This window comes from Gopherus evgoodei, chromosome 6, assembly GCF_007399415.2.
Source record: "Gopherus evgoodei ecotype Sinaloan lineage chromosome 6, rGopEvg1_v1.p, whole genome shotgun sequence".
Taxonomy (NCBI): Eukaryota; Metazoa; Chordata; order Testudines; family Testudinidae; genus Gopherus; species Gopherus evgoodei.
Window position 1 is genome coordinate 14,949,810 of NC_044327.1, and position 12,259 is coordinate 14,962,068.

The 12,259-nt window shown below is 44.4% G+C and overlaps 1 protein-coding gene across 7 annotated transcripts in view; it reads left to right on the forward strand.

The window, feature by feature from the left end:
- The window catches only part of PALM2AKAP2 (PALM2 and AKAP2 fusion), a 427,797-nt gene that overhangs the window by 303,605 nt on the left and 111,933 nt on the right, over positions 1-12,259 (forward strand). The window contains exon 1 of one of the 7 annotated variants that reach the window (XM_030566714.1): positions 5,726-5,744. The exons of 5 other annotated variants lie outside the window; for them this stretch is intronic. In XM_030566714.1, the coding sequence (XP_030422574.1) occupies positions 5,736-5,744 (9 nt within the window). In that variant the 5' untranslated portion in view covers positions 5,726-5,735. Of the gene's footprint in view, positions 1-5,725; positions 5,745-6,488; positions 6,508-12,259 lie in introns of those variants that run through there. One more of the 7 variants, XM_030566716.1, reaches the window with a different exon arrangement.

Genomic DNA, 12,259 nt, shown 5'->3' on the forward strand with positions numbered 1-12,259 from the left:
CCGGGAAAGGAGACCAGCTTCACCGCGGTTTGCTCTCGCGTTCCCCGAGCAAGCAGGTCTCCTTCCCTGCGGTTTGCAGGGTGGTTCGGGGAACGCGAGAGCAAACCGCGGCAAAGCTGGTCTCCTTTCCCGGTTTGCTCTCGCATTCCCCGAACCCCCGAGCAAGCAGGTCTCCTTCCCTGCGGTTTGCAGGGGGGTTCGGGGAACGCGAGAGCAAACCGCGGCAAAGCTGGTCTCCTTCCCCGGTTTACTCTCGCGTTCCCCGAACCCCCCTTGAAGCCGCCCAACAGCGCTGCAGTGTGGCCACATCTAACACCACTTGCAGCGCTGGTTGCTGTAAGTGTGGCCACTCTGCAGCGCTGGCCCTATACAGCTGTACTAATACAGCTGTAACAACCAGCGCTGCAAAATTTTAGATGTAGACATGGCCTAAGGTGAGATGCGCTCATAAACTGATGTCATTGTAGGGTCGAAAGCCAAGATTTTTCAAAGGTGATTAGTGATTGGGGGGGCTTTTGTTTTTGGGTGTCCTGTCTGAATTCCATGGATGGCTGCTTGGAATTTTCTGATAGGCATCTCAAGTTGGGCACATAAAATCACTAGTCACTTTTGAAAATCTTAGCCAATTTTTTTTCCCCAAAGTTGTCATGGTTTTGGTTTTGGTTTTTGTTTTTTTAAAACCACAGTATTTCTATTTCAATAGTAAGTGACATTGATTCACTAGAAGATAATTGCAACATGTCCAGTTGCTTTCCATTGTACCAGTCTTGATTCTTCATCCCACAAAGACTTTTTGGAGTGCCTTATTTGCACAAAGGTCCTTTTACATTGCTCTGGTGGTGTAAACGGAGCTTGAAGTGACTGTAAATGTAATTTCACCTACTTTAAGGCCTCTTTACACTGGCAGAGTTGTCTAAAGATACCTTTAGGCCTTGTCTTCACTAAGAAAAAAGGATTGTGAGAGTGGATTAGATTAGATGCGTTAGCTAACACCTGGTAAACTAGCATGGACAAGGCAGCTGTTGTTTTAATATGTTAGCAGGTTGACGTACGCTGTCTGCACCACAGAAGAGAAAAAAGTATGATGTTACGTTGTGAGAATTAACTCAAGTTACCACAAGCACTGGTTTCTTCCTTTCCCCAGGGGTGTTCAACCCCAATTTAGTCCCAGGTCCTGCCCCGACTCCACCCCTTCCTGCCCCTGCTCCGCCCTGCCCCGCCTCTTCCAGCTCAGTTCTGCCTCTCCCCAAGCGCCTGGTCCCTGTTCTTCCCCCAACATCTCCTGCATGCTGCAGAACAGCTGATCCGTGGTGGGTGGGAGCCCAGGAGGGCGGGAAGGGGGGACTGGCTACCAGTGGGCACTAATTTTTTTCCATGGGTGCTCCAGCCCTGGAGCACCCATGGAGTTGGCGCCAATGCAAGTTACACTGAGATACAGCGCAGGTCGTTTTTACCTGGATGTAACTAGTGATGCAGCGAGACCTATTCCTCCCACCTGGGATTGACCTCCACTAGGTCAAGGTAACATTACAGCTCCTTGTCTCCATGAGGATTTTATACTAGGATACCTATCGCAAAATCTTTTTTTCCAGAGAACATGTAGCCTTGCTAACAGCCTTGTGTTCCGCCTTGACCACAGTTGGGTTATGCCACGCGTTTGCTAACATGGTAAAAACACACCATTTTCCCTAGTGTGGACCTGTCTTGAATGTCAAGGAGAATCTGGCCCTTCATTTTAATGAGCATATTTCAGTGGTCCAGTTTCTCTTTCTTTTGTATAGGAAAAAACAAGCAGAACTCTGCCAGCTTGACACAGTCATTTGGAAACTTTAAAAAATGCTTTGGAACGCTTGGAATTTGTTACCCACTTGGTGTAAAGCTCCATTAAGGGTTTAAATGGACAAAAATGCAGGTTGGGATTGAGAGGAGAATGTTGCCTAAACGGCTTGATATAACCCGTTAGTCCTCTGAGAATCCCTTCTCTGGGTTTCTGATCTCTCTTATCCTTGCCATATTTTAAAAGAATACAGTGTACCCGTGTCTAGGGGCTGCTGTGAAAGCTACAGAATGCCATTTTGAGCTCATCAACAAAACTGTTGTGTGGTCATTGTGTATGGGGGACTCAGAGGCAAAACAACTGTGTCACAAGTAGTTATTCATTTCAGCCCTTGGCTGCGGAGCATGCAGTGGCCAGCACATTATGCCTTCTGCATGTTAAGACTGAGGTTCAGTTTCGGTCATATAAAAGACACTTTTATATTGAAAATAAAAGAAAAATCAAGAGGCAGATTCCCCCGTTAATTCTGCACCATATTGGGGAGGAGTCATAAACACCTACCAACTTAATTGTGGCTAGTAATTAGCAGCTGTGCTACATACCCCTTCCCTAACTCTGAGCCACTGGTATCCCCTCTGGTCATTCATATTAATCACCCAGGATCAGAGCCTCATCTGGGTCCATATATCTGGGCCTGGGGCTGGGATTCTCTATGAATCTTCAGGATCCATGTGCTTTTAAGACCACATCCCTATACCACCTATTCTGACACTAATCCCTCCCTGCAACAACATAATGTGGTGTGTCTTCCAGTCACTTCAGTGTGTTTTTTTCAGCCTATTTTCTTCCCCCTTCCTTCTATAGACCAGAGGCCTATTTCTGACTCTATCAGAAGTGACGTTCTGGAACCTCTGTTGTCTTTAGCTACCCAGCCTGTAAAAAGGTGGTTAATATTTTTTCCCCCTAGATAACTATCCGGGGTTGAAGGCAGAATAAGTGTAATCCATTGTGTGTGATATGCTTTCTAACAGATGTTCTGCAAAAGAGCCTGGTAGAGATGGTGGGGTTCTCTATTTTCAAACTCTTCTCTGAGAAGGAAGCAAACAGCATTTTTCTTGCCCCTCTTTAGGCTGAGGAAAAAAGCTGGTACGGAAGCTAGATAAGGTGTGTGAGTACTATGCAAATGATCTCTTAATGGCATTCATTGCAGTGTTCCACTTCAGAGCTCCAAAAGAAGGTCTAACAATTTGCAACTTTTATATTGCCATGTTTATAGCTTTGTTTTGGTACCATGCACTAGATCTCACTGAGGTCTTATAAGAATTTTAAGTGTCTCGTGCCTCTCACCCTTTTGTCTTTTCGTAGATGTGCGCGCAACAAACAAACAAAAAAACCCATAACCTTCCGAAACTTCAAAACACTTCATTTCTAGAGTGCTGTGTCACGGGAACCACTTGATCTTTTGACCTCAAATTTTCCCCACAAAGTGTCTCCTGGCCCCGACCCGACCTGCCAATTTTCAGGCTGACTGGATTGTTCTGTGACTTCTAAAGAGGCTGCAAAAATCCAGCTTTAAACAGTAATTTAGGCGGTAGCCTGTCGTAGTACTTGGTTTTGCTTTTAAGTTGTGTCATTCTATGTGAATGTTTGTCCTTACCTCTTGTGCAAACGAGGCCAGGATGTTGACCTATCAGAATAAACTGCAATCATTGCGATTTGCATTGTTTGACAGTCTTGAGAGTTGCTCTATACACAAACTGACACAGAAAAGGATTGTAATTCCCACCATCTGTTCTTCCGATGTCTTTCTGAACATGGATGGTTTTAACTCAGGTGGAGACTATCCTGTTTTGTTTTAGTTCAAATCTTTTTTTACTAACATAAGTTCAATCAAAATAAGATACTTTTCTTATGAAGTGAATGTCCACACACAGGCTTCCACTGAAATAACAGAAGATGTGAATTAAAAGCAATTTACGTTATTTCATTGTCAGTTTGTGTGCAGACAAATACTTCCGTGTAGCAGCAAGCTAGGGGAAGGGCTGGCAAGCAAACTCCGAAGTCTTCAAAAGGATCAGAATATAAATATACCAGAAAAGTAAATGGAGTTGGTTCCAAAAGTTGCTCAGATGCCAGCATGGAGATTTCAAAGGAGCCTTGATTAGCTTTGTGCTGACGAAAGGCTCTTCAAGGCAAGAGACTATTGTGAGGAGTATTGATTTGAATCTGTCTTTGTTAGATTCTCTTCTGGGACAAAAAGGTTAGGTCATCCCTCTTTTCCTCCCTGGTTGTTGATGCTTTGCTTCAGTCACTCTGAGGATGGTCACTGGATGAGGCTTAGACACATATATTGATCTCTGCTTTTCCTTCACTGGATTCCAAGTGATGTCTGTCTTCAAACACTCACACTTCACTATCAAAGGCTGATGCAAGAATATAGTCTGTGTAAGCTAAAGGAAAATTCTCAAGTCATCAAGGAAGATAGCAAGGAAGTAGAAGACAATCAATTGATTTATGCAGCTATCACTACCACAAGGTGAGAAGTGGTTGAAAAGAGAGTTTGGACAGATAGGAAGAATCATCAGTGGCATTCAGCTGATGGACAAGGAATTTCTCCTATCCTTTTTAAGTTTATGTTCATTTTCACTTCCTAATGCAATGTCCCTGGAATAGGGTAAGTGGTGTGGCAGGAAAAATGGGATGAAATATGTTTATAAACAGATTGAAATTGGTGCAAACAGATCCATGAGTAAAGGGTCAGAATTAAAAATTGAGGGTGAAAATGGTTTTGCTAGCAGAGCTGAGGAGCTCTGGGGAAGATCCAGATGAACACAGAGATGGTACCATAAAATAGATTATAAGCATCTTAATTAGATTTAGCAATTGGTCTTTAATTTTACTGGTGCAAAAGCCTAAAAATATTTGAAAAACAGAAAAGAAAACTAGTTCTAGTGAGCCATTTCAGTCTGTAGCATGCCATGGTTTCAGAGCAATGAAGATCTCTGAGATCCACCCTTTTCCTGGGCTATTTTTGGTAATAAGCAGCAGAATGCATAAGGGTTTAACATAAACAACTGTACAGTGCAGACTTTTCCATGCTCAGGATTCTCCTCAGCATTCCTTTTATGCCAGAATGTTTATGTCAATACTTCATTTCAAATGATCGGATTCCCTTCCAGGAAGGTTTCCTCCCCCTCCCCCCCTTTTACATTATCACCCACTCACAAGAAGACACACACATTCTGTTTAAAAAGGCTACTTTTTTTTTTCTTTCTAAAAGTACAAGGGGGAAAAACCTTGCTTGTATTTACATTAAACTGTTCCTCTGCAGTTCAAGGAGTGATAGAAGAAGTCTGAAGGTTAGAATGCAGCATTAGAACAGTGAACTCTGGGATGACTCTGATTAAGAATGGCCCCTGTGTTCTGGAACACATTGACGTTATCATTAATCTACTAAAATGTCGAATATATATATATTTTTAATTACAATCCAATTGGTCTCATTTCTTTTGCCTTTGGAGTCAGTGACACAGTTTAGTAATATGCTAGTGAATAGGAGGAAAGGCTGGTCATTTAACATCACGTACTCTCTATAAGGGAATGGGAGGGAGACTTTTCTGTGTAGCTGAACACACACGCTGCTGAGATGGGTGTGTGTGGCGGGGAGAGAGGGGAATCTACCATCATTATACAAATTAAATAAAACTAAATCTGTTGTCGCTTAGCACGGGGCCCATGCATATTTTGTGTGCTCTGTTGTTTATGAAGAGGAAAACTCAAGGGGAAACGAAGCTGTGTGAAATACGATCGAGCTTGCCCTACCCAAGGAGGCATGCAAACAGCGTCAGAGCTGCTGCTTGGATGCAGTCTCTTTCTTCATGGTAGATCTTCTTAACATCTTTGCTTCAGGAGTTTGTGTGGAATGGAAACAAACAAGATGGCATCTAATCCCTAGGACATGAGTATTGTAAGCAATTCTAAACATATATTGCTATCTATCCTTCCCAGGCTTGCACGTTCCTTCCTTTTAAAACTGCAGCTACGTGTACACTTGGAGTTAGGGGTGTGATTTCCAGCCTGCATCGACTTATTCGTGCTCCTCTCATTAAATTGGTGTGCAAGGATGTCTACTCAAACTGGGAGTCACCCCCCTCTCCCCCCAGCGCTAAGTGTAGACACAGCCTGGGTGTGAATTTAAGATAGGGCAATGCTGAAGCATTACTAGAGAATCTATCTCTGCTTCCCTTAAAGTCAATGGACATTTTATTGTTGATTTCAATGGAAGAGGAATTAAGCCGATGCTGAAAATCCCACCATCAGTGCTCCTATCATGTGCTGGCCTGTTTGGTCTCCATGACAGATTCCCCGAGGGGAGGTGGGGTGTCTGCCTACAAAAACAATACAGATCTCACCATCAACAGTGGAGAAGGACTAAAGAAACCTGGGGATTCAACTAACTTGGGGGAGAGGGAGAGAAATAATCAGAAGACAGGAGTGCAGGTCCATCCTGGAGAATAACATCTGTACATCCACAGAACAGGTTCTGTCAGGCAACTGAAACGCAAGCTTCCCTTGCATTGTCCCTCCAGTGGAGGCCAGCTCTGGAGATGGAGGGACCCCCTATGCCTTGTCTGCAGAGACTACCAGCAAGGCAGCAATTATTGCTAGCAAATACTTAATAGCACTTCTATGGTGCCCTGAAGCTGGGGATCTCAGTATGCATTTGTGAGGTAAATAAATGCTTTGGCTTTTGCATGAACTTTTTATTTTAAAATCCAAGCTGGGTTTTCCCATACAAATAAAACAGAATGGCCTTTTCAGCCTGAGTAAAAGAAACGGACCCTATAAGGGTTGTCTGTAGGGTGTTAACAAGAGAGACAATGTCATAGCTTGGTCAAGCATGGTAGTACTTTGTCCAAAATGTTCAGCAGGTTTGAAGAGGCCTTTGCACTGCGGTGGATTAAGAATGAACAGTTAATGAATACTAAACTAGATCTTCACCGTGTGCGTTAATTAGTGTAACTCCGCTGAGATCCTTCCCTAGGTCTTTGTTTTAGGTGCATGTAATAAACCATCTAATATAGTAGGCCTCTCCTTTTCTCCAAACTGTTTCTGCTTAGGCTGACTGACTGAACAGTATATCTCAGACACTCTGTGCCAAATTATGCCTGTCCCAATGCATGTACGCTAGGGTAGAGAGAGCGCGTCGGGAATCCCTCCCTGCTCACAGTGCAACTAGACCAGAGGCAGCCATCGTTTGCATGCCAGTGCTAAGGAATACTGCTCAAGAGGAAATGGGGGAAAGGTAGGACCATGATCCTGCCCAACCGATCTCTCCTTGAAACGATGCTACAATGGGAGAGGGAAGAAGTTGGGGGTGCTGCCTGTGCCTTTGCAAAGGTTTAGCAAGTCTACTCAGCATCTAGGAGATACTAAACCCTACAGAGAGGTATATTTCTTCCTGATGCAATGTCTCAGATGGTGTAACTCCTTCCCATCTACAGGGTCGCTCTGCCTGGGAAGAGGCATCATTTAGCCCTTTATGTCTTTGATCAGCTTGGTGTGGCTTCTCTGGACCCCTTGCAGGGGTCATACAGCCACAAAGAGCCCCAGACTGGTTATCTTCTGTATCTGCTGTCTCGCCATGTTCTTAACCTTCACTAATGAAAGCCAAAAAATGCCAATTACAGAGCTATTATGTATGATCTGATTATGCTGCTCATCTGTTGTGGTTCTTCAGGGGAAAATTCTGGCGTCTGCTGGCGGCATGTGGGTCAGTTGTTGTAGGGGATGTGGGGTGCGGTGGGGAGGGTTTTCCCCTCTTAAATCCATGGAGGGCAGGCAAAAATTTGGAATCTAACCAGTCACTCTGCATTCAGAGCCTGCCAACAGTGTAACCTTTAGTGCTGACCTGTACGCTTCTTCTCCCCTGTCAGATAGACGTGCTAGTCTCAGCTCATGCAGTTGTCAGGAAAACCATAATGTGATTGTTGGAGAAATTTACAAAACCCACAAAGATAATAAGCTTGGCCAGAGAAAATAAAGTAGGATGTGTTTCTCTCTATTATCTGTCTGGTTTCAGTTAAGAGTGAAATCGCTTAACTATGAACATCTTACAACAACAAAATCCAGAGGTCCAAAATATACTCTTTATTATATTCCCTTTTGCTTTTTGTATTTCCTGGTTTTGAATGACTTAGTCTTTTATTGGATCGTCGTCTCTAAATCAGAGCTGTTACCTGCATTGCATCTTCCACTTCTGTAACATTTTGGATCTTTCCTCACTGCTGCTTGTTACATTGGGCCCAATCAGCCTCCCATCAGGAGGGGACCAAAGTCAGATCAAAACTCCAAGAGGAGGCATAGAAAGGGGTCAGGAGGGTTTCCATAGTATTCTGAGCCCATGAAGTCCTTCTTCTCCAGAGGGACAGGGTGAAAATCTGGGAAAGAGATCATGAAGAAGGCAGTCTCTCTCTTGACTTCCCTTCCCACCCCCCACCTCCCGTCACCTGCCTCCTGTTCCCTTGCAAGGCACAAAGCAGGAATACTTCTGCTGGGCTGAAAGGGGGGTATGACATGTACGCTGGCCGCCTTGCGGAGGGTCCCACTACCCAGTTGCTTTGGTCTTTTCTGTTCTCCACCAGCACAATTTGGAGGGGAATTTTTATTTTTTGGTGGCTCCTCTGACCTCAGGAGTCAGATGTCATAGACAAGTATGTTAATTAACCATAAGCAAAAGTCCTGTGATGTTCCTGATATGCTGTTCCCTCGCTGTATACAAAATACAGTGGAGCTAAAACCATATTAAAACAAGGCACAGGTGAGGTACGGGTGAGTTCTGAAGGCTGTGGAAAAGGAAGGGACATTGCATGGCTGTCGTCGGTTCTCCATGTACTCAGTCAGAGTTCATTGAGTATCTGGGCCATATTCAGCCCTGCTGTAAGTGCTCTTATTTCCCTGGAGTTGTGCCGGCCAGTGAGAGTGTTGAACTTGGGCCTGTGTGCATGTGGTGCCAAATGTATTGGTACGTGATGCAGGGAGAAGACACCTACCTTACTGAGGATGGGGTGGAAACAGAACTGGGGAAGCCCATTAACCTGATAGAGGAGAGGAGCTGTTAGCCACTTGGACCTGTGAACATGTTGTCTGCAGTGTAGCCCAGGTGGGTCTGTGACAATATGGGAAGGCAGAGCCTGTGATTATACCGCTCCAGTGTTTGTGCTCATCTTTCCAAGCCAAGACCAGTCATTCTGGGACTGGAATTTGGGGAACTGCTTCCAGCACTGGGCTAAATCCACACCCATGGGTCTGTGTATGAACTGTGCCAGCAAGGGCCACGGAGAGTGGGAAGAGGAGGGGAGTTAATCCTTAGGAGAGTGCATGGTTTCATCAGGGAAAGAAACTTTCATCACTACAGGTGCAGTGCTGGTGGAAGCCGCAGTGGGGATAGACTGAATTGGCACATCTCACTGCTGCCGTGGCCACCGCTCCTCCCCAGCTAATACTGTGCAGTTCCCAGTGGAGGGGAGGACATGGCACACTCTGCCGTTGGAAGGGCTTTCTGACTCCGAGGTGACCCCTGCCAGGGCCTGTCGCTGACAGGAGCTAGCTCAGGCCCTGACTCAGTGCTTACACTATAGCGTCTCTCACTAGTGTTTGTTCTAGAGCATCTCTCATACAATAAATATCACAGCAAACCTGCAGACAACAGCAAGGCACCTTCAAATAATTAAGGCCTCTTGCAACAGTGAAGGCACAACTAAGCCTGATTTTCAAACTCTCAGTGAACAGGCACTGAAGAACAGCGGAAGGCTACTTCCTAAGAAAAATTCCTAGGTGGAGTTACGTGCTGAGAAACTTGCTCATATTGCGGGGTTTATCTTGTTTTGATGGTATTTTGCTTGGTGGTGCGCCTTAGAAACCAAATGAGCACTTCCTCTCTGGCTCAGCAAGAATTTCTTAAACAATACTAATCAAACAGTGGCGGGGTTTCCTTTTAAATGCAAGCGTTTAATGCCCTAAGAGTCAAAGAGGTAAAACCAGTGCACTTAAGAAGTGCCACATTACTTGATTAGTAGGAATATATATTTCTCTAACATCATGTAATCTGTTAACGGGCTCTTTCCATACAACAGTCTCACCCTTACTGGCCTGTTTTTGTTTTTGAAATGACAGATGTATCTATACAGGCGTGCAAGGCTAGCTGCTGGGTTTTTTCTTCAGGGAGACTTCCATCCAGCTGAGATTGGGAATGAGAGGGAGCTATATCTGAAGGAAAAAAAAATGGCCATGCTAGTGGAGAAAAAATGAATTTTCATCCATGTCTGCATGTTATGAATGGCCATGAAATAGACAGATATCCTTCAGTTAATAAGTTACCCCGAATAACACAGTACTGTACTTGGGGATTAAGGAGGGTAATTCAGTGGATGGATCTTTTCCACAACTGTGACCCATTGGTTTGGAAAACAAAACAGCACATGGATTCTGCTTGCCACAAATTTTTCTCTCTCTCTTAGGAATAGAATATTTATTGCCAAAGTCATAGCATTAGACATAGCAGAACTGGATTTTTATTCTTTTGTAATTTTGACAAATATTGATAGTTATTTTAAAGCATTTAAAAATTTTTTTTATCTATTTGAATTTTGCCAAATTTGGAAAATTTATGGCATGGAGTTGTGACGGGATCCCTGGGGTGCAGCCTGGGACTCTGGGACCAGTATGTCCCCTTAACTCTCTCTAGGTGGGGCTGTCTCTCACAGTGCCTTGCTAGTGACCAGCAGCAAACCCCTCCAGGCTCTGATCACTCAGCACAACCGTGTGTGGAGCCCCACACCTAGCTAGATTGCAAGAATGCTTCCAGAGCCACTCATGAATCACACGGGGAAAGTCACCAGCCAGATCCCCCCAGCTCCCAGCCTCGTACCTCAGGAATATACCATCTTGCACTGCTCAAGATGAGTGGTGCAAATTTATTAATTAGTTCACCACTGCATCAGTGGAAAGTGGACACGGAGCAGCCTTTGTGAAACCTTAGCACAGTGGTCAAACACTTCAGGCAAACACTGGTAAAGATAAATAATTAAACAAATTTATTGACTGCAAAAGATAGATAAGTAATAGGCAGAAAGTGAGAGTTAGTTACCCAAAGAAAAGAAATATAAGCATCCAGTCTAAACTCTCAACCCTATTATACTGGGCAACATCTAGATTCAGCAGTTTTTCTCACCCCACTGGATATTTGCCTTTGTTGCCAAGAAGGCTAACGACTTTTTGGGCTGTATAAGTAGGAGCATTGCCAGCAGATTGAGGGACGTGATCATTCCCCTCTATTCAACATGAGGCCTCATCTGGAGTACTGTGTCCAGTTTTGGGCCCCACACTACAAGAAGGATGTGGAAAAATTGGAAAGAGTCCAGCAGAGGGCAACAAAAATGATTAGGGGGCTGGAGCACATCATTTATGAGGAGCAGCTGAGGGAACTGGGATTATTTAGTCTGCAGAAGAGACGAATGAGGGGGGATTTGATAGCTGCTTTCAACTACCTGAAAGAGGGTTCCAAAGAGGATGTATCTAGACTGTTCTCAGTGGTACCTGATGTCAGAACAAGGAGTAACGGTCTCAAGTTGCAGTGTGGGAGGTTTAGGTTGGATAGTAAGAAAAACTTTTTCACTAGGACGGTGGTGAAGCACTGGAATGGGTTACCCAGGGAGGTGATGGAACCTCCTTCCTTAGAGGTTTTTAAGGTCAGGCTTGACAAAACCCTGGCTGGGATGATTTAGTTGGGGATTGGTCCTGCTTTGATCAGGGGTTTGGACTAGATGATCTCCTGAGGTCCCTTCCAATCCTGATATTCTATGATTCTATGATATTGCAGATTAATATACAAATTTCACCCTTAAAAGCTGGGCCAGTCTCCTCTGCTGGAGTCTTCAGTCTTCTGTGAGTGTTTTTGTTGCTTGCAGCATAGGTGGGGGCAGGAGGCTCCTATGTTCTGTTTTATACCCTCAGTCCCATGTGCTTGGAGAACACAAGTCCAGCCATGTCTCCTGGGCATTGCTGAGTCTTTAGACAAAGTTGAGCAATTCCCCTGGTGTGACCTCATGCAGGTGAGTCGTTGCATTGTAGCTCCCTTGCTGGACAGTGGCTGTGAATGGTTGTTTGACATCATGCTCGGGCGTTGGTTACTTTCCTTGCTGTTGTGTCTGGGAAGCTAATATCTGGCTGATTCCCCCACTTAACAGCATGCTTTAGTTACAACGATACAACACAATTCTCATAACTTCATATACATTAAGGATACACATATATGGATAGAAAAATGACTTTCAGCAGATCAACCTTTCCCCTGATACTTCACATGGCCTGCTTTATATGCAAGATCACAGTTATCTATAAATGAGGAATGTGTGGGTTACAGGGTGCATCCCCAATGTACAGAATGTCACAGGAGTGTCAGACAGTAATTATTTAATGACA